General features: G+C 46.4%; 1 protein-coding gene across 1 annotated transcript in view; it reads right to left on the reverse strand.

Moving 5' to 3' along the window:
* Positions 1-2,253: 2,253 nt before the first annotated feature.
* The window catches only part of LOC142050652 (ubiquitin-conjugating enzyme E2 R2), a 60,032-nt gene continuing 40,248 nt past the window's right edge, over positions 2,254-22,037 (reverse strand). Inside the window, exons 2-5 of the mRNA XM_075079587.1 lie at positions 16,278-16,364; positions 12,071-12,168; positions 6,859-6,993; positions 2,254-5,408 (exon numbers count right to left, since the gene is read on the reverse strand). Coding sequence (XP_074935688.1) covers positions 5,189-5,408; positions 6,859-6,993; positions 12,071-12,168; positions 16,278-16,364 — 540 coding nt within the window. The 3' untranslated portion in view covers positions 2,254-5,188. The remainder of the gene's footprint in view (positions 5,409-6,858; positions 6,994-12,070; positions 12,169-16,277; positions 16,365-22,037) is intronic.

Genomic DNA, 22,037 nt, shown 5'->3' on the forward strand with positions numbered 1-22,037 from the left:
TCTTGTACCTCTTTTTGCCCTGAGCCACCCTACCCAGGAAAGCCAGAGTTACTGGATTTAAACTTTACTCTAAAACAAAGACCCTGAAGGCAACTCCTGGTCCTTCTTGTCCTGCACCAGTGCAGTGAATGTTCTAGGAGTTTAATTTCTTACTAGCCCTTCCCCCCACCTAATAAAGATCTGAGCATATCACTGCTGTTTGTCTGCATTTTCAAAGGCTCCAGGAGAATTTTGCTTTTACAGCCTGTCCCTTTCCACCTGCTCCTGCAACAAAAGCTCAGCTGGGAGGGTAAAAGCGGCAGATGGGTCTGCTGGGGAAGCTGAACCATGGCAAAGGTGAGCGCACAGCAGTACAGTGGGGATGAGATCCAGGGCAGCACCCTGCCTCCTGCCATAAGCATCACATCTGCCTTTGGTCTCCTCTGGCATTGTGGTCTGGGTCCCTGCGGAGCAGCTGGCAGAGGTAAGGAGGGAGCACAGCTGCAGCACTGCCTTGCCCTGCTTTTCCCATGAGGGCCATGGCCTCCACCAGGAGGAAGGTCAGTCCTGAGTACTGGCTCCTGTCCCAGCCTCATCCTCCTCAGCAGCAGAAGAGGTGGGTAAAAGTGAAGCCATCTGCATCCATGCAGCAGTACAAAATGCCTTTTTTGTACTTCCCAATTCTGCTTCAAGACCCACAAGAAAAAAAATACCTGTTTCTACCATGAGAACCACTTTTCTTAGAGTCACACTTTTACCAGCTCTCAGGTCCTTTGGGACCCAGGTGGCTTGGAAGAAGTCAGTGTGTGACCCAGCCCTTCCCCTGCCTCTGGGTAGCATGACATGAACTGTGCTGGCCCTCCTCTGCCCCAGCTCAAGTTTTGATACTGGTCAGACTTCAGCAGCTGCTGCTGCAAGCCCTCGGCAGCTGCTGTCCTGCTGCCACTGGCGTTGGGGCCTGAAGGTCAAGGAGGGCAAAAATGTTTCTGCAGGTGGGGGACTTGCTGCCAGCCTGTAAAGGGGCTGCACCAGTCAGCTGAGCCCACAGCAAGGGACCCTCGTTTGCCCGCTGTCAGAGCTGCTGCCTCACAGGAGCTATTCTTTGAAAAAGAAACTTCCCCCACAGCCCTCTTCACACATCGAGTTCCTTGTTTATAGAAACCCAGTGCTGCCCCACAGGGGTAGGTTAGTCCTGGCTTGCATGTCTGCGTCCAGAAGCAGTTGGAAGTGGCAAAAGGCAACACATGAGCATTGGTGCCAGCACTCAGCAGCCCCGAGCCTTTGTTTGTTGCAGAGCAGCTCCAAGGGGGGAGGGGGTGTAAACAAAAAAACCATACATCCTGCACAAGTGGCAACAACATTTATCCAGTGCAGGACAGGCTGGCAGATTTGTCCTGCCTTTGGTACCACACTGCTGGATGAAACACTATGAGCTGCTCTGGGCAGCCTGGGCCTGCAGGAGCCAGGCAGGAGCTATAAGCACTCCTCATCCACATCAGGTGGCCCAAACATCACCAACCCTCCAACTCCCGCTATGGAGGCTGCTTTGGGAAAGCGGCTCTGAAATACTGTCAGCATTCCTCCAGCACAGCTGTGAAGCCAAAGCATTGAGGCCACAACCACATTTGACTCAGCAGTTCACTGCGCTGCAAACGATGCCAAATGTAGCTCCTGTACACTTGTCCTGCTAATTTTAGCATGACTGCAGCGCTGCAAAAACAAACCTCACTCTTGCGCTTGCAGGGAACAGCATGGGCCAGGCAGGGCAAGCACCCTGGCGGCTTGGCAGTGAGGACCTCAATTCCTCTGCCAGCCTTCCACATGAGGTCACAGCCCCTGCCGCAGCCCACAAGCTCCCCCACTGCCTTGTCTGACCATTTCAGGAGCGCTGTGCTCATGCTCTGCCAGGGAACCAGCCGCCCACAGCACCTCCAGCCCCCAGTGGCAGCAGCTCTGGCCCAAGTCCTGCAGCCCTGCTGTGGTCATGAGACCAGGAACCGCCTTGCCCCCCACCAGCTCCCCCTTCCTCAGTTATGAAGACTAACTATAACTGCAAAGCCTGTAGCCTTTTGCCAAAGCACTTCTCTAAATCAGTTCACGCTTTAGTCTTGGGTTCACGCAGGCTGCTGTCAAACCGCAGCCTTCTTTTCCAATATTCTTAGTGCCGCTACATCAATGATACTGGAGAAGTTGTGAATAGCTGTTATTCAAAGCTTTAAGTAACCCATGCAAATAAAGCAGCTCAATTAACAGGGAAGTAACAGTACAGGGATATTTTCATTTCACATTTTTTATTAGTAGACAGATGTGCAGAAAAGACAAAATATAACTACTGAAGGGGAAGACAACACAAAAATGCATCAGTTAATTCTTTCTGGTAAATTATACTGAAGAAAAAAGGAAAACATCTGGGATTTCAGCTAAGAAAACTACTAAGAAATCTAGTGTACCCTGCTGGTTTCAGAATGGTTGAAAACTGCATTGGAAGGGGTGTGTGGTTGCAAATGTAAACGCTAATATTGGCTGAGACAGGAGAAAAAGGTTAAGAAAAAAATCCAGAATACCCAGATCAGGTAAACATTTTCCTGCAATCTCTTAAATAGTTTCAAAAAAAACCCTTATACCTTCAGTTTGTAGCTCAAAAAAAAGGAAACCAGCAAGTCAACAAGCAATGACACTGCACAGGACAGTGGGGAAGAGAAATTAGTCTGGTTACTGTAGGAGCTCTCAAAATAGGGTGCTTTTGTCTTTAAAAAAGGGTAACAGAAAAGTCATGATAATGCATCTTACAACATCAAGCTTGAAAGTACAAGTCACTGGAGAGTATACAGTGAAGACGGTCAAAAGTACAAGGGAAATCCTGAAAGATGCAGTATCCTCATTTCAAACCAACTCATCAGCACAGCCAGCATTGCGATGTTGCTACTCCTCAAGCCCCCCCCCAACAGCCCCCTGAAAGCTGTGGGTTGGTGCCCTTGTCCTGGTGCAGCCCCAAGACCAGTCCCGCAGCCCCAGGCCCAGGGACCCATGTGCCACCTGAGGGCACTGCCCTCCCAGGGCTGGAGTGAAGCTGCAGGGTGCCCCGCGCCATCACTAGGTGCAGGGGAGCCCTGCTGCCAGGGGCTGAGTCAGTCCTTGCTGGAATGGCGAGCTGAAGCAGCCCATGTAGGACAGTTCAGGAGGGGTCCAGCTGCCTCCCCAGCTAACATGCAAGCAGGAGGGCAGACCAGTGGAGGGAGATCTGGGGGACAAGGTATCACCACTTGGGCTGCCTTTACTCTGCCAGGGGCAGAGGGATGCAGCATCAGCACACCCTGGGGCAGAGGAGCAGGGACTGGCCCTGCTCCAGCAAATCCCAGCCAAGCAACATTTTGAAAACACATCTGCCTTGCTCACTTCAGAGCCCCACCAGCCTTCCTCCCTGTCCCAAGGGCTGCCTTCCCCTCCTCTCCCTCCAGGCAGCACAGTTCAAGCTTGCTCAGTCTTATCCCACTTCTCGCCCCAGGACACAGACACAGAGCTGATCACAGAACAGATTTTACTCCCACCAAGTACCCCTCAAGGGACCACAGCTGGTGACGTACCATTGAAAGCCCTGAGATATATGAAGGGGAGGCATGAAGAAATGCCCAAGCCCACAGCTCTTTCCAGGGTAACTGCCTCTGTACCCTCTGGCAGGGGCGGGTCTTGCCCAAGCAGGGCCAGCGCCTCAGATCTGCTCCTGTTGGAGGTGCCAGGGCTCAGCACAGGAGGGCTGGGCTGGCTGCTGATCAAGGGATCATGCGAAAGATGAATTTGGGCCACTGCACCACAGCTGAACAAGAGCACACTGCAACAGGGTGAGGGTACTGAGGGACTGAGAAAGAAGGTTCTGAAGAGACAAGCATGCAGGATCCCCCCTGCCCACAAGGGAAGGCCCTAAGCTCTGCCAAGAGCTGCCAAAAACATGCAGGAGGGTAAGCTCAGTGCACTGGCTGAAGCATGCTGCTCAACAGCCTGTCAAACCTTGCCCCTGGCCTTCTCTTCCATCCTGAAAGCACTGAGTAACCCCCTCCTGGGGGGCTGCACACACTCACCCATGCCCCAGCCAGGCAGGGCTCACATACATCCCCCCTCTGCCCCAGCCACAGCAGCCACTGTGGGCACAGGGTCAGCCTGGCCACCCCCGGTAAGCACCAAAGGCAGCTTTGACTTTTGCCAACCCTGCAGAGCCCAGAGGGCTGCAGCAGAGCTGCATTTACCAGTGTGTGACCTACAAAACCAACAGGAAGAGGGCTCAAGCCAGTACTGGATTTGGGCTGCAGGAATTGAGCACTGGGGCAGGAGGCCATTGGACTCTCCCACTGCCAAACAGCAGTTCAGGAGGAATGCTGGCCTGCTGGAGAGGGGCAGCATGCAGCAGATTTCAGCAGCACGGCTAAACTGAACTTTTTCAACCTCAACTTAGTCTGAAAAAAAAAAAATAAATAGCAACCCAGGGGTCAGTTGTACAGACATGAAGTGTTAAGTGTTTATTTTAGGGTTCATATCACAAGCCTTTTTCAGCAACAAAGCTGGCTGTGCCCTCTGGGGCTCCAGGGGCCAGCTATTTCCTAACTTGAGTAGGCTGAAAAGGAATACTGTACCTTTCAGTAACATCCCATCAAGCTCAACACACATTAGCTTTACACTCTCCGCCCCACACCTTATAAAGGAAAAGCCACCACCACAAAGCTAAACGAATGTACACACGCTATTATTTTAAATGGAGCAGCTAAACCTTGGCAATTTGCTTTGTGTGGATTTTTTTTTCTTCCCAGTAAATGCAGCACTTGAGCTCCTGAAAACCCAGCTTCCAATGGATTTGTTCCAGCTTTAAATACAATAAACACCTCAATGCAAGACTGTATTTAATTCAAGAATCTAAACGCGAGCAAACCTGTTTCGCTGTGAGCGTTTCGTAGAAGTGAAAAGGGGAGTTTCTTTTTTAAAAAGAAATCGTAATACAGTGATGAAAGGGTTAAGAATGCAAGAATTCAGACATTCTGTGGAGGGTCTCTAAGAGGTCCATAAAAAAGGAGCGAACAGATCCATACAACAGGAGACAGCAGGAGACAAAAAGTTTTTTTTGATCCCCCCCCCACACTTTTTTGCTGGACTGCTGCTAGGTTACCACTGCTCCCTTCTGGCCTGAGTCGGCAGGGCAGTACAGGGGCATAGAGGGAGCAGGTCACGACTCCTCGTTGCCAGAATCATCGTCATCGTAACAGTCGGCATCCTCCTCCTCCTCATCTTCATCATCAATGTCGTCATCGTACAAGTCGTCATAAAGCAAATCTGAACTGTTGTCATTGGAAGGCACTTTAGTTTTGATGCAGTACTCTGCCAGCGTAGTGGGGACCTTCACACCATCCTTCTCTGCCTCGGCTTTGGTAGCCAGAACCTGTTTCCTGCAGGGAGGAGGACACAGCAGCGTGAGCAGGGCCGCGCGCCAGCAGCAGCGTGGCTCAAGTCCCACCTCCTGGCCAGCCCCAGCCCCAGCCCAGCCCTCGGGCAGCTCAGACTCAGGAGAGCTGACGTTTGGCTGAAGCACCACAGCAGCACTAGAAACAGATTTAGTTCCTGCAGCCCCAGGCTTGGGAGCACTCCAACAGTGTTAGCAGCACACGCGCTCTCAGCAACATATGAAATCTGTTGTTCTACAGGCCTGCACATTAGAGACCTGCCAGAGCTCAGAGCAAATATCATTAAATTTGCTGCAGAAGAGATGGTCAGGGATTTCCTAAGATGACTTACTGACTCCACCATGGATGACTCTTCCCCAGCGTGCTCAGAACTGCAATTCCCACAAACATTTGGCGGCTCTGAGCTCCCACTGGAGGGTAAGAGCAGTTGGAGCACGTGGCTGCAGCCTGAGACACAGCGACAACCCCAGCGCTGCCTGCGGCTGGCAGGAGACAAGTGTTTCCCACCACCTCAAGACAGGCTGTGGCTGCTGCCTCTCAGCAGCACGCAGGCTGTGAACTGTTGTTGGCCTGTGCTGCCTCCCTGTCGGGAGGCGAGCAGATGGCAGCCTGCCCCTTCACTCCCACCCGCCTGCTTGTCAGTCTGCCACACTCTGTTTATGGAGCACATCCAGCTCCGCGGAGGCCAAGGGAGCCAGAGGGGACTAAGATAACCTCCCAGCGAGGCTCTTTGACAGACTGACTACCCTGTGTAGCTCCAACCAGGGGTATATCCTGCACATGCAGCTAGCCGAGTCAATGCAGATGTGGTCCTTTGCCAGCCAAGCCTGACAGCAATCCCACTGCAGTATGGGTTGCCCATCCACTGCTCTGCAGCAACCCTGGCTCAAGTTTACATCATCTCCCTACAGCACCTGATGAACCATGAACTTCTCAGCAAAGGACAGTCAAGACTGAACCCTGCTTCCAGCTAATCAAATCCAGCTTTGCAAATGCTTGCCAAATCCTGCTGATATTCCTCCGAATTGGAGGGACAAGATTATGATTCGTGAGTGCATTAAGCACAGAATTAGTAGGATGCAGTCAGTTTCAATCACATCCCAAGCAACGCAGGCAGCACTGAAAGGCAAGCAGGGACTTCAGCTGGGATTTACTAACAGTCAATAGGTTTTGCAGAACATCATGCCAGATTAGTCTGAAAAAAGAACAATTTAAAGACAGATCAGCCCAGTCCTCGTGCTCCAGAAGTGTGCACTGCTTCTGTGTGCTGAAAAGAAGAGGGTCCAAAGTGTGGACTTGGAATAAAATGGTTAAATTCATTGCCAAAGAAGCAGCTCCAGCAAGAAGCTGGTTACAGCGAATTCTGCAAGCAGCCTGTTCTATAGGATTCAAAGCAGGAGGCTGGCAGCACAGCATCACACATTATGAAACTTACCTTATGATTTCAGCATACTCCTTGTCTTTTCCTTTACTGTCCCTCCATTTCCTGAACATGACTGATGCATCCACATTAGCAGGAGAGAATGTGTTGGGCTCATTAAGCAAAGAGATTACACTCAATAAGATAGTCCTGAAAAAGGTAACCACAACAGCAGAGTCAGAGCTAACGCATTCACAGGTTCTGGATGCTGACAGCTTCTTTACGTGATACATCAGAAACTTGTTTAAAGTCAAAACAAGCTAAGGATAGCTAAGGATAACAGTTGAATTGAGAGCAGGTTAAATGAACTTCAGATCCCAGCCATCAGCATAGGGAAGGTGGCACAGTACAAACATCAAGGATCTGATCTGACCACGCACATGCTTGTGAAGGGGTGGCAGCTAAAGCTCAGATCAGACCTGAATTCAGCTTGTCCACACTGCCCGCGGATGGTGCAGGGCTGGAAACCTGCTTGGTGAGCCTGTTCCTGGTGATATTTGACACCCCAGCAGAAAGCCAGGCTCTCCGGCTGCCCCCTGCATAGGGAGGGCAACCACTACGACCCATGACCATGAGATGAGGCTGCACTGCCTTCCCTGCCCCGCTGGCTGTTAGAAGGTTAGAGCTCTGGCTGGGTCTCCCCTCAGCCCATGCACAGCTAAGGCTGCTGTAACAGTATATGAGCACAGCAAGGGGAAGACAGTGCAGATGTTTTTCAAAACCCAGGCAAGGCGCCAAGGGTCCAGCAGCATTCGGCTGCTGGTATTCAGCAAAGCCAGCATGAGCCAGTCATGTAACCTGCAGCAGACAGAGGGCCTTCCTGGATTTCTAGCAGGAGCACAGAGCTGCTCGCTGCCCCACTCTGCTAGCATTTACCAGGGGCAAATACCACCTTCCTCACCCAGACCCTTCTGCATTTCCTACAACCCTTTGTGCTTCAGAGGTTCAGCCCTTTGCTCCTCACACAGACCCACAACCAGCACAAAACCCAACAGCGCGTCACATCAGGCAGCTCTACACACCCAGCCACCTGGCTGTAGCTACCACCACCATAGCTTCACATGTCCGAGATGGTCCTGGTCCTATCAGACGAGACATGGAATAAGTCTTGAAATACAGCAGTATATGGCAACTGCTTTGCAGAACTTGATTAAAGAAGACTACAGCCCCAGCTGTTCTTGTATTGATTTAGGGGCACATTCAGGGCAGCGCATGCTGAGCACATCTACCAGAGCATACATCTAGGACACAATTCCAGGAAGTGCTTGGTCATTTGGATGTTCAGTTTCTTGAAAGGTTTTGAAACTAAACACTTGTGTCTGGCCAGACTGTTCAGCACAGCTATCAGGAGAGTCTTACACAATTTATTTTCCAAATTATATAATTGAGTAGGAAAAGAGAGCAGCAGCTTTGGAAAACACTGGTCAGACTGGATTGATGGGCAGAAGAGAGACAGTCTTCTACTTCATCTCAAGAATTCATTTAAAAGCCTCTGATTCTCAGCAAACAGGCTGCAAAGCCAGCATGTCAGCTCCAGCATCATTGCAGCAGCTTTACATCAGAGCAAGCAAAGTCTAGGGAAGGTCAAGGACAGGAATTTGTGTCTCGATTTAGCATCTACTTTACCACACTTCCATCAACAAAATGAGGAGAAGCTGATTTCCCTGTGGTGACCCAGACTCCAAAGTCACTGCAAAGCTACTTAAACACAAAAGGCAACTGTCTATTAGAGGTGAGGCTCTGTGCACTCTTCATTCCCAACCAGCACGTTAGATCAGCTCCATCACTGCCAATGTGTTAAGAGCTGGACAGCCTGCTCTGACTTAAACCCTGCTATTGTGAGTAAGCAAGGTGGACAAGGTACAGTAACAGGAAGGGATCTCAGCACGTGGGTTCCGGCGGGACCAAAATCACAAAAAGTTGAACTACGTGGGACTGAAAACATCCTCACTGCACTGGACTGGATACAGACTGACCTTCTGCAATATTGTCAGGGACGTGTTTCTCTCTCAGGCAAGGTTGTTCTAGTATGTTGTTTCATTCGAGTTGATTACATGAAGAGCGGGGATTTCAAGCCTGCCCTCTGCTTTCTTACATCCCCCACTACATTCTGGGGAACAGTGAGCTGTTTTAAGTGTTCACGGCACTGTTGCCTTCAGAGTGAGTCTCTCTACACCCCTCTACCAGCAAGGGAGAGCAGCTGGCAGAGGCTCAAGGAAGCAGACCTGTTAAGTGCCTTTTTCTCTCCACGTATTAACAGAAGCCTCAGACACAGATGTATTTCATCCAAAACAGACATTATGAAGGCTGGCTGGGGCTCCCAACCAGCACATCCTATTATATACTTTGTTGGAAAAGGTTTGTTGTTTTTTTTTCTGTTCCAGCTTCTACCCATATTGTAGCCTCCCAGAGCCACCTTTAGAGGTAGGTATACATTTGTCCTAGGATATTTTTGCTCTCCAGTATAAAGTAAAAAGTTTTGGCTTAGGCTGTACTGACAGTCACGTTAGCGCATTAAGCTGGTTGCAGAAACTGTCCAGACTTTAGGCAGCCAAAAAAGCCAACAAAAATGGGCATCCTCAGGAAACAAGGCAATATTGAGACAGGGCATCACCTATCTTTGCAAGATACAGGTGTATCAACATCTTGGATATTGTGCAGAGTTCTGTCCTGTGCACCTCAAAGGACTGAAGGGAGATGGGAGATATGGAGAAGGGCAAGTAAAATGATCAAAGAGCCTCAACCCTAGGTGCTACCACCAATTCCTCAGCTTTATAGGACTCAACATGTAAGAAAAGCAGTATTCTCTGCCACACAGATCACAGCTGCATTCCTTCACATCTCGCAGGATGTCTGCCATATTTACTTATGCCTGCCTCATCTAGCTCTGAGTGATCGGAAAATCCATATTGACAGTGTTTAAAAAAATTAATGAGCATGCTTGACATTGTTAGAGCTGGAACCACAGCTGCTCTCCAAGTTGAAGAATGACATTCCTCCCTTCAGACACATCAACCACAGTCATCTGTAGTAAACAGTCAATACTTAGCAGGATTTACAAAATTCAGCACCTAAGAGAAGCCCGAGGTTACACATCCAGCTCATCACAGGCATGCTCCCCTCCCACACCTTCAGCCCTGCCGCCTCCCATGCGACACTCTGGAGCTCTGCAAAGCCAGATGGGGTCCCAGCAGGATGCGCTTCTATCGGCACTTAGCCCAACGGGTGATGCTGGTAGCAGGCTATCAGTTAAGGACAAGTTTTATTTCTGTTTGCTGATACAGGTGAGGAATGTTTTCTCCCCAGATGTCACCCTTAAGTCCAACATGTTCCAAGAGAGTAAGCACCAAAAACTGCACTGTGGTAAGGGAGAGCAGAAATCAGAGACCTAGCACCATGAGAAGTTTCATGTCAATCTTTAGAGTTGTACATAATGCAATATTCAAAATGTCTGTGTGATGTAAGTAATAAATGCCTCAAGCTGTTTCCTAACTATTGAGGCTTGTCACCTAGTCCTAACCATATCAGACGTATGAAAAAAAAGTTTAATAGCCATGTCAGCATAGGGACCGGTCAACATAACTCAGCAATACATAGCTTAAAGTAGTATTTAAGCTTTTTTCATTTTTTAAAAAATCTGAACTAGAACTTTGAGAGGTTGCTTCCCACTCTCTTGTACTTGGTTCAGATTGATTGGATAACATTTACCTCAAGCTCAGAAGGTCAGATTCCCAGCCCTTCATGACCTCACACAGGTAAGACATACCATATCTCTTGAGCCTTTTTAACCTTGAAGCACACATTCCAGGAGGAACACCACTTCTTGTAATTTCCTGACTGTTACAATTCCTAGTCTCTTGCCATGTTAGCTCTAGTTCCGCACTTTGCAGAGTGCGTGTGTTACAATCCTATTCCAAGGGTCAAGAATCCAGTAAATCCCCCTTGTAGGTCTTTGCTTTGACAAAAGGCCCTTTTCAAATTAATTTCAGGATGCCAAGTTAAATGAAAGACGAGTCAAACTACCAGACAACCTTTTCTAAATCACTGCACTCCCTCATGAGGAGCGGCTGAGAGAGCCAGGTTGTTTAGCCTGGAGAAGAGGAGGCTGATGGGAGACCTTATCGCTCCCTACAACTACCTGAAAGGACGTTGTAGTGAGGTGGGGGTTGGTCTCTTCTCCCAAGTACCAAGTGATAGGACGAGAGGAAATGGCCTCAAGCTGCGCCAGGGGAAGTTTATGTTGGATATTAGGAAAAACTTCTTCACCGAAAGGGTTGTCAGGCATTGGAACAGGCTGCCCAGGGAGGTGGTGGAGTCTCCATCCCTGGAGGTATTTAAAAGAAGGGTAGATGTGGTGCTTGAGGATATGGTTTAGTGGTGGACTTGGCAGTGATAGGTTAGCGGTTGGACTTGATGATCTTAAGGGTCTTTTCCAACATTAACCATTCTATGATTCTATGTGTGCTGAGATCCCTAACTGGGTTTATCAATAAATAACTAAGACTTCAAGTTGGGGAACCAAGATCTAATAAACCACTGTGAAAGCAGCAATAATCCGCATATGATATGCTAAAAATCTAGAGGCAATTACTTTAACTTTAATCTGATTAATTATCCAAATAAGGAGTTAGAACAGGAAACACCTTACTTTAAAGGTTTTCCACTACGTCACTCACTACTCCAGCTGCATAGGTGAGTGAATTGCTACTTGATGAGTTTTGTAATGAGAATGAAATTTCAGCTGGTGTTTCAACAAGTGGAGACATTAGCCTTGAATGCCTCTGGCAGTTAGTAACCATTTTTTTGGCAGGAAGAATGCCACCTGGCACACTGCTGAAGGCAAGCAGTAGGTAGAATTATGCCTACCTGAATGGGCCTGAATACTCAAAAACGTTCTTTTCCACTAGTGGTATCTTGGAGGAGTTTGAAAAACCAAGGTGTAGGACAGTAGGGACTGGGAAATGCTAGAACATTTGAGAACATTTGCTTTAAGAACATGAAACACTGTGAATAAGGTCAGTCTCCACATTGTTAGCCCAGCATCAGGACACACAGCACTCCAGTAGCTTTATGCAGCTTAATAAGTCTGGTTCCCACTTGACTGAAGCCCTAAAATCCTCAAAGTCTTAAATTCCCTTCCAAACCTCTCCCAACACAGGCCTTAGTTTTTGAAAGAGACAACAGGCATTGGAGGGCACCGTTGTGCATCAGGGATTCACACTGTTACCTGACGTTTTGGGTAGGGTTCCACCTCTCAGATGGCAGCTCTCCACTTTGTGGGTCATCTACAGGTGGGTGAAGAATTGAAATACATACATCTCCATTCTGCAAGACAGAAACAAAAGCTGAGAATAGAAGTAGAGGTCTGACAACTCAAATCCACTGATCTAGCTAATGTTCTGAGTAGTTCAACCCTGTTGATATGAACACCTCAGGTAAAACTATGCAAGAACTGGAAACCATTCTCAATTGTTTGTATATGTTCAAAAGTTTCCCTTGCTAAACAGAGTTAGTCTGCATATTAGTATAAAATAATCTCAAGAGGTTTAAAGAATGTAGCAAAGCAAGCAAAAACAGTAATAAAGTCACACAGAACTAAATGGCTCTCCCGATAGCAAGTACTGTCACAGTGACAGAAATGAGCTTTGGTCACAGGAGACCCAAAGTAGGGTTAAAAAAAAGTTTTGTTCCCAGAGGTAGCTGAGTTAGCTACAGGAATTTTTGAATTGAAGGGTTTAGCACACTCTGCTAGCTCAGGTATCAAAACAATGCTTCTCCCGGGACACAAGCAGGCTGAACAGATGGAGCAGGGCAGGCTTACGCCACTCCCCTAGGACAGAGCTGCTCGAAATATCAGGTGAAAAACCAGGAGATACTCTCTGAAGGATTCACTGAAAATCCCTTCCAGCATGCAAGAGGAAGAATATTTTGGCAGCATATGGAAGCCATACAGCCATGTAATCTTCAATCTGTGTTTTACTCACCAGCATTACAGCCTGAATATACATTTAAAGTTCCATAATGCCTACCATTTATAAACACTTTAAGAAGCCTGGAAAACCAATTCTCCATCAGCAACAGCACTCTGACATTATTGCTTTGTAGGAATGTTGTAGCAGTACCCAGCACAGCTGATATTCTCCACTGAAGTTGACTCCAGGGACTCATGGGGTCCCAATGCCTTCCTGCAGGATGGGGTGAAGGTGCAGATGGGGCCTGAGGCTGGCCAGCAGATACTGGCCTCTCCAGGCCCTGCTGGCTTGCTGCCTCTTGCAGCTGGCTGCTGGGATCACTTACAACCTCCTTGAGGCAGCCGCACACCTTCAGGTGGCACAGCCTCAGCTGATGGCCAGCACTCATACTACCCCTTGTCACCCTGATCCAAGGCACAGGTTGATGACAGGAACAAGAGAGGAGCAGCAGGTCAGTTTTGTTTGAGACTGCAGGCTGGCAGCTCCCCACACACCTGGTCTCAGCTACATCCTGAGGACCCTCCAACTCTGCTAAACATACAGGAGCCAGAGCGTAAAGCAGCACCGCTCACAGCGATACCATCCATGCCTTTGAGCCCGAGCCAGTGATCACAGCTACAGATAGCAGCAACTCACCTGAAGGGCCTCCCAAATATTTCAACTCACCTTGATTAACAAAGGCATTTGTTTTATAGCCAAACAAGATTCTACTTCAACGTTGGAGGCTTGTGATCGGTATCCAGATTTCAGCGGCTCATCAACCCTGCCAGGTATGCTAATCTAGCAAGTCCTCATCATTCTGAAGCAGGCTTTTGTCAAGAACACAACTACGCACAACAACGTAGCACCTGGAGCCGCTGAATACCAAAGCATGCACTTACGTTGCTGGAATAGTTTGCCGTAACAAGGCAGTTTCTTTTTTAGGACTCCAACAGGCTTGTGCACCATAGAAATTTATCATTTTAAGGTGAAGTTAACCATACTAATGTTAGATAATGTTCACAGCCTATTCTGGTTTTATTAGTAATTTCCAGGAGTTTACACATCTCCTGGGAGAAGGCAGTGCTGGTGGCCAGGAGAGAGCACCACAGCACTTGGGTGAAGTTTGTTGACTGATCAGGTCAGCAGTGTGTGGACGAGCAGGTACTTGGCAATAGAAAATATAGAGGGAAGCAAGAATGTGAGAAGCTTCCCTCTTGCAACAGTAAATGTTACATGTTAGGAAATTCAACCAGGGCAGCACTGCATTAGAGAGTCTGGAAGGGTTAAGGTGTCATGGGGTGTGATGAGGTCATCACAAACTTTTAGGGATCAGTGTAGTCAAGGGGAGAGCCTTTCCCTACATAAGTTTTTGAAAGATATAAACAAGGAGGATGGAGCATTCACCTGCCAATGGGAAACAACCTATACTATTAGGCTATATATATATGGACTGGGAACTTATGTAATAAAAATAAAACCCAAGTGAATGCAGTTTTACCAAAATTCAATTAGATGACCCAAGGAAGCTGGAGATGCAGAAGACACAGAAGTTACTCAGGTCTTGTTGCTCAGAACTGGAACATCAGCCCCAACCTCTCCATCTGGTCCCACCAGCAGATTCTGTAGACTGGTACTTTCTTTCATCTTCTTTACAGTGAAAGACTTTTTTTTTCCCCTCCTCCTGACAAACCCTCAAACCTCAAGCCCTTTGCTGATTTATTCTCAGTTTCGTTTGGAGTTATCCCAGTGCCTCATCTTCACTGCTTGAGTGTTGTTTCCAAAACAGCCTGCAAGCTGCTTTAGATTCCCTCAGCTCCAAGAAATACTGCTACAAATACAAAGTACAAAGCTGAGAGCTGGAGTATTTGAAGAGTAACCCCAAAATACACCCATCAAGTTTTGTGCTAGTTTCTCCTCCTACCTTCAGTTGTTTCTAGAGCCAATTTTTCATCTTTCCCACCAGGACTGGGAGACATCCTTTCCAAGACTCATTTTGTACATATCATTTTGCTAACCTTTTCCCACTCTCCTCCTGCATGAGAGTTTCTGGATTCAGAATCAACATCCACAGTATGGATCTGCAATAATCTGCAGGTCTCCAAGTTGTCTTTATTTATAGATCAAACTCCTATGTAACTGAAACAGAGCCTTAAAGAGAAACACCATCCTTGGCTATGTGCAAGATGCTGTGCAAAGTCAAAACTCAAGACGGAAGACTGCCAGATGAGTGATTTCAGGGTGTCCCTGAGCTTAGGACAATCCTCCTGCGTATCCAGTAATTAAAGCTGATTACCATCCTGTTTTGCACTGAAGTTTGGAGAGGCTTTTGGCCGTTTATTACTAAGCCATCAGTACAGGTTTTCACCATGACATTTGAAGCTCGCTCATTTCAGGCTGGACCTTTAGGAGCAACAACTTATTAGAAAAGGGCCTCCCAAGCACAAGGCATCAACCGAAGCCATCGTTCGTTCACAGCAAGGAAGAAAAGTGATATTCCTGTTTTGAAGTGGGCCCAAAGGAAACCTGCAGAGCCTCTCACAGGAAGACCTGTTGTAAGGTGACAGAGCTGCACCAACAGGAATCTTTTTAAAGGTCTTTACACTCCTCAAACTATTTAACCACTAATGCTAGCAGGGTGACACTTGTCTAGGATATCTAGAAATTTAGCAAGGATTTGACTGGCCTCCACTAGAAGTCAAGTTTTGAGCCAAAACAGGCCTTCAGCTTTCAAATACAGCTCTATGAAATTTAGTAATTTTGAACAGATTGCTTCTATATAAAACCATTCCCCTTCTGGACTTGTTATGTAGTTGTACTATGACCCAGTTATGGACCTGACAGCCCAGAGCACTACCCTCTGAATGTGACCCATACACACACTGAACTAAAGGCTACTTCAAACTGGCTAACAGACATCAAGTCTGGAGTTATCTGTTCACTCTGTCCCAGGGTGACAACTCCTGAAGCTGGACTCCAGCCCAGCTCTGGTTCTTTCTGCAGAGCACCCCAAGTCCAAATCCCTTCATTTGTAGGCTGACTGCTGCAGAAGACTGTTTGCCATTATTTCTTGTCTCAGCACACAGTTTCGTAGGATATACTCAAATTAAATTAAAGTGTACTTGAACTGTGTACAAACAATGACTAGTTGCTCAAGTATCACAGTAGGGCAAGAGACACACCCCCCACTAGCCTTGATCCAGGAATACCCTAAAATTGCCAACACTCATGGCATGGCACTTCAGCTGGAGCTGCCTGTTGCACTTGCAGGGAGGAGGATGTAGGAAATGCTGTTCTTGTAGGCAGGGATGGAGCCAATGTTTAGATTTAACTGTTCAACCATAAAGCTGGTATTTAACATCAAGGGCTAACCACTTTAGTTATGGCTAGAGACATTCACTACCTTCAGTACTTCCAGAAGTTTAAGGAAGTAAAAAGCCTTCTCACATGCCTGAGAAAATTATTATTTGAAAAACACCTTACCTCATAAATGTTGGGGTGCCACATTTTGGTCAGGAATCTGAAGGTAGGTGGTGAATATGGATAGTCAATAGGAAATTTAATGTGAGCCTGGAAGAAAGCAAAATATTTTAGTTATGAAACAGAACAAAAAAAAAAGATCAACAAGCCACCATTCCAGTGAAAAACTGGAAAAAAACTATTGCAATTAAAGCCATTAAATTGTTCATTTTACATACCAGTTCCCATGTTGCACCACAGTATAACACTACACAATTTCTTCAGAGCAAAACACTAACAGAACAAGAGAAATCTAAACACCAGGACTGACCTGGGATGGTAATGCTCAGAAAACCAAAAGGCATCTACTGCATCCAAATTTTAGAAGCACTATCCAACAACTGTTGTTAAACAGGGTAAAATAGATTTAAAAAGCCAGAACTCAAGATACTGCTGCTGTCTTTCTGGGTTCAGAAGCACACTAAAAATGCCTGCTAATTTGAAGAGATCTGGTTTACATTTGCCAGTACAAATATTTTAAATTACTCTTTCTGTGCAGAAAAAAAAAGTTGTTAGATACTTGCCCTACTGAAATCTGAAGGTTTTTTGCCCCTCTGTGCAAGATATAAGCTGGTCCATCTACCTGTGTTACTAACACTACATTTCTTGCTACCACAAGCATTTCCTAAGTCTGAACACCATCTGTGTCTGTTTAATACATCAGTGCAACTTGATGAACCAAATATTAATGGGCAATGACAGCAAACATTTCCTTCCAGTGCCTCGGAAATCAGCAGCCAGCTGTGGGGCAAGGCTCTCAGAGCTGAGTCAGTTGTGGGAAGACTGCAGAGATCCCAGCACTGGCTATTAACTTCTCTGCACTGTCCTGCCATTCACAGCAGTCAGAAAGGCCAGCCGGTAGGAAAGATGGCTGAATCTGGACTGGTTAAATACCAAAACACTCCCCTCTAACAGTGTGACTTGCACATTGCTTGCTGCACTGTGGAGCACAAGCCCTTCCCTTGACGTTGCCCGACCCACTGAGAAAGTCCCACCACCAGTCTAGCATGGGATCTCAGAGGGTCATCTCCTGGCCCCTGCACCAGCGCTGGGCTCATATGAGACTGATAATGCAAGAAGAGATGCCAAAAGCAAGGTGCACATGGCGACAGCAGAATCCCAGGTCACCCCCCCTTCCACTTAAGCATCTGACCATGACACTTGGACACGGGGTGCTGACCTCATTCAACAGGACAGACTATGTGAAGTTTTATTCCCAGAAACAGAAGCAGGCAACCAAACAAACTGGATTACTGAGTGATTAAGTAACTAGCTACAGTTTTACTTATAGATTTGCCTTGCAACCCAAATTTTACGGGGCCAGAGTGCCAGGTAGCCAAGAAAAGAAGGTTTTCTGTTCACCTTTGTGAAACAAAATCAGCATCTCATGTGGCTTTATGTTCTGCACTTGCCCACTCATGTTACTGACTGTACGTGGGGATATTACAGCAGCACCGAGTCCTTATCCCACAGTCATTTGCCATGGCACACACACAACCAGAAGATTTATGATCCTCTTCAACAATCTTAACCCACGGTTTAAGGTCAGTTACACGAACAGCACTGCTCCAAGAAGAGCAAGCAAATGCCTCTTGTTACCACAGTGTCACAGAAGAGAGCGGCTACTGCAGCAAGGACACGCGTGGCTCTACATCATGCCACCCTGCACTGGGAGCAGAGCAGAGGTCTACCCAGGGCAGAGCAGATTCACTTCAGCTCAAGTGCTTGCATCGCATAGCTGCAGACTCCCCCGGACCACTGGGGTTTTCCCAAGAAAGCCCATTCCTGTGCTTACGTGCAGTTTCACAAGATCTAAGACACAAAACAGCCCAAGGACTGAGATTAAAAATGCAAGAGACAACAAAACTCAGGGCTGAGCTAGCTACAAGATTTCTTGGCAGAACCTGTGTATTCTACACAGGTATAGTTTCTAGGCAATCAAAAAAACATAATGCCAGTAGTGTACCAGCACTACCGTGTTTATATCCCACATTCATGGTCAAGGAGCTGAGGAAGCAGGTCTCATTCCGCTCAGTAAAAGCCCTCTGCTCTCAAGTTGTCTAACCCTGAGAGTTTAGTCTCAGGAAGACCACTTCAAATGCTGAGCCTGGAGCACCAGTTATGGTCTCTGATGCAGAAGCTGCAGGATCCTGGAAGCCTGTTTCAGGCTTCTAAATCCTTTTTTGCAGCCACAACTCTTTTGATAGAAAAAGGCTACCTGCCTGCAATAACAATCCTTAGGGAATTAAAGCTGGTGTTTTGCCACATGAAGGATGCTTCTTGAGCTCTAGTGTCAGGAAATGCAACTGGAAAGAAATTACAGAAACTTTTTCTTCTCACATGGGAGCAGCTGAGACCCAAGCTTGCCTGTAGTCAGTCCCATGTTTACAGAAATCAGAGCCACATTACTTGTTGATAAGCCATTTCTAACTAACCTGTTAGTGTTTAGCACATGGAGGTGCTGTACTGGAGCATACAGCAAGCAAAGCCTCTCTACAGACCGATTTCAGAGCCAAAAGCCACCGAACTAGGAAAACCCACATTAGAGGCAGGGGTTTTTTCCAAACAAAAACAAAAGCATCACTTTCAGGTCTCTATGCTGAGATCATTCAGAATTTGGAAGTGAAACCAAATGCTCTTCCAGGGCATTAAACAGAGGTCCCAGAGAATTACTCTGCATCTCTTCTGTGAAAGAAATCACAGGAAATTATGTAAACCCACTCTGCTCTCACTGAATGCTATTCAAGTTTCTGAGTGGATTAAGCAAGCCAAGAATTTCCAAAGACAAACTGCAAGACTGCTTTCAAAGATGCAGCAACAGCCATGATTACAGGTCAGTGTTTTCAAGAAAAGCCAATTCTAAACATGTTAAGAGACAAAAAGACCAAATTAGGCAATAAACTTTTCTAAATGAAGCAGTAGCTCAGAAAGGCTTCACCCCTACCATTTCACTGATGTAAGGCAAATCAGTTATCTTAGCATATTCCTAGTAAGTTCAACCAAGCACTGTTAGGTGCTAGAGAGTGGCAGAGTGTTAGGGCAGCTTGTTGTTAGCTCGATTACAGCCAAACTAAATTTATGTGGACTAAAGATGCAGCTCAGTCCCCCACCTACAAGCACCCAACCATTACTGCATTCACCATATGTCTGACTTGCTTAGCTGAGCTTGAACTGAACTGAAACAATCATATTTCAGTGTCCTGATTTTAGCGCCTGCTCACCATGGCTCTTGGACACCACTGAATGTACTCACAGCCAGGAAGGTGGAGACAACCCATTCCCCCCCTTCCCCAGTTTACAACTAGTCATACTTATAGTCCCTAAAAAAAGTATAAACTCCTCTGATGTTACACTGAATAGACCGGCCTGGCAGAAGATCCAGCCCTTTATAGTAATTTACAGCTATTGCACAAGAACTTCAATCACTAAGTTACACCACGACACATTTTAAGAATATTGCTACTAGTATGGTCTATTTGTTTCCTAGTTTACTGCCTTGCTCCCTGGCATCCTCATTAGTGACTGCACTTCACGTTTGTTATTTTTCTTCTGTTTGGATAAGGTAAAGCCATAGTGAAATATATGTAAGCCAGAAAAATAAAGTCTTACTAAATACCATGCTATCAAAATACAAACCTAATGTTTCTACCAACTGCTGAATTAAGTCCTGACTCAGTTGCTATGAATAACTACTACAGTAACTTTGTTTTTGGAGGTCTTGCCATATACTTGACTCAATGCTTACATATTAATATCATCTCCCTCTCAATGAGGAGCACTACCACAAGCAGAACTCCTTCCTAGCTTCAGCTGTCTAGAAATTCAGTATTTATTCCAGCCTAGCTGAATACGGTACTTCTATAGTCTGACACTGACTTCTTCTACTCCTCTCAATCCAACAAAACCTAGATCCCTGATTTTTAGGCAGCAAGGGTAGGAATGGTGAATTCATCCTATCTGCCCACTGCAGAAAGGCAATGGGGGAAGAGCACACATTTCCTAGAAAGCCACCAGCATCACAGCTGACCTGATTTGGGGAAATCAGGAACACTGGCAGCTTTTATGGTGGCCAAACTGCAGCTGCTCGGTGTTTCTGGAAGTGCCAGTTAAAGGTACTTTCTATTTTAAAACATCACAAGCTTAATGCAAGCCCTATGAAAACAGCATCAGTGAAACTAAGCATCCTCTGCAAACTCTATGATTTAAGATCAGATACAAAGGAAGTGGTCAAGTTTTTAATTACAAAAAAAAGCATAAAATAGTTTATCTGCTACAGACAGACCACAGACAAGCTGCTACTGACTCAGTGTGCAGGTACCACCAAGGTCTCCTACAGATCACCCACCCCGACCCAGTAACAGTTACAGCTCTTGCAGACAGCACAAGGCCTCCTCATTTTTCTTAGAAAGAGGCATAACCAGGCTCTTCGCTGTGCACATCATCATTTTTCGTAGCTGCACACCTAATGAATGGCTCCTGCCATCGTGCTGCTAACAACACCGTACATTTAACATACAGGAAAGCCAACAAGAACAGGAACTGCAGACCACTACTGGGGCTTAAGTGTTACTATCTAATCCCAGAAGTCCTTTACTGCTTCTAGCACATCAAGCGTTTATACAATCCATCTAATGGATTCTCCTCTTCCACATTAAGCCTGGATTAGTATATGCAGAATTAAATACTACGTGCTGGAAAACACATTCAGTAGAGGTCAGCAGTAAGTACTAGCAGCCTGTTTCTCACACCAATGAGGTTTAAAGCACCTTGATACCATCCAGCTTCAGAATTGTAAGACAGCATTCAAGCTAAAGCACACTGCACTGTCAGCTATTTGACAAGGTAAAAATGAATGCAGGACCATCATTGCTGTTTCAGCTCCAGATACTATGACTTAGAACACAAGTAATTTTTTGCAGCAGAGCTGGGCACCAGCCTGGTGATTTAGCCCCAGTTCTGGCCTCATTTCCCAGCATCAACATATCAATGCTTATTGAGATTCGTTCTGCTTTGAGAGAACTAGGGCCACATCTCTGATCCAAGTTAGAAGATGAGTGACCAGGTAAATTAGTTCATGCGAGTCCTGAACAATCCCTTGCTGCTGCGATGGCCATATGAACACTAACAGCAGCAAACCCCTTATATTCTGTTTTACCTACGCTGTTTCATAAGGAATTTTAATTGCAAAGACCTGAATGTGAAGAGTGAACTAGATCTCATAAAAAGGACATGAAGATTCTAAGCAAGAAAATACAGCCACAAGCCATTAGGCCAAAGATAAGTCAAGAAGTGAGGTTAACTTAGAAAAATCAGAGACTGGTTTGACAGGCAGGCGCCCATTCTTGTTTCACACCAAATGATATCTTGTACACACTTCCTAATTTAGGTATCTAGGGCATCACTAAAAGCTGTCATTTCCAATGGAAGACTCCTCTGATATAAACTAGGTTTCCTTTTACCAAAACTTCTTTTAATAGTAAATTGTTATTAAATATTTCTGTCCATATAGCTAGGCTCATAAAGCTGGGACTGCTGCTACGTCACCCAACCTGGACCGAAGCAGAAAGCCTGCAATACAATGGTCAAAGTTACAAATTACACCTTTGCTCCTTGGATTTGAAATCAGGACTGAAAACAGACATGAAACCAGGGTTAGGCTGAATGAAGAGGGGGGATTCACTACTGCCCTGTTAAGCTGGTTTGCATCCAAGCTTCTGCTATCCT

The sequence above is a fragment of the Phalacrocorax aristotelis genome, chromosome Z (assembly GCF_949628215.1).
Source record: "Phalacrocorax aristotelis chromosome Z, bGulAri2.1, whole genome shotgun sequence".
NCBI lineage: Eukaryota > Metazoa > Chordata > Aves > Suliformes > Phalacrocoracidae > Phalacrocorax > Phalacrocorax aristotelis.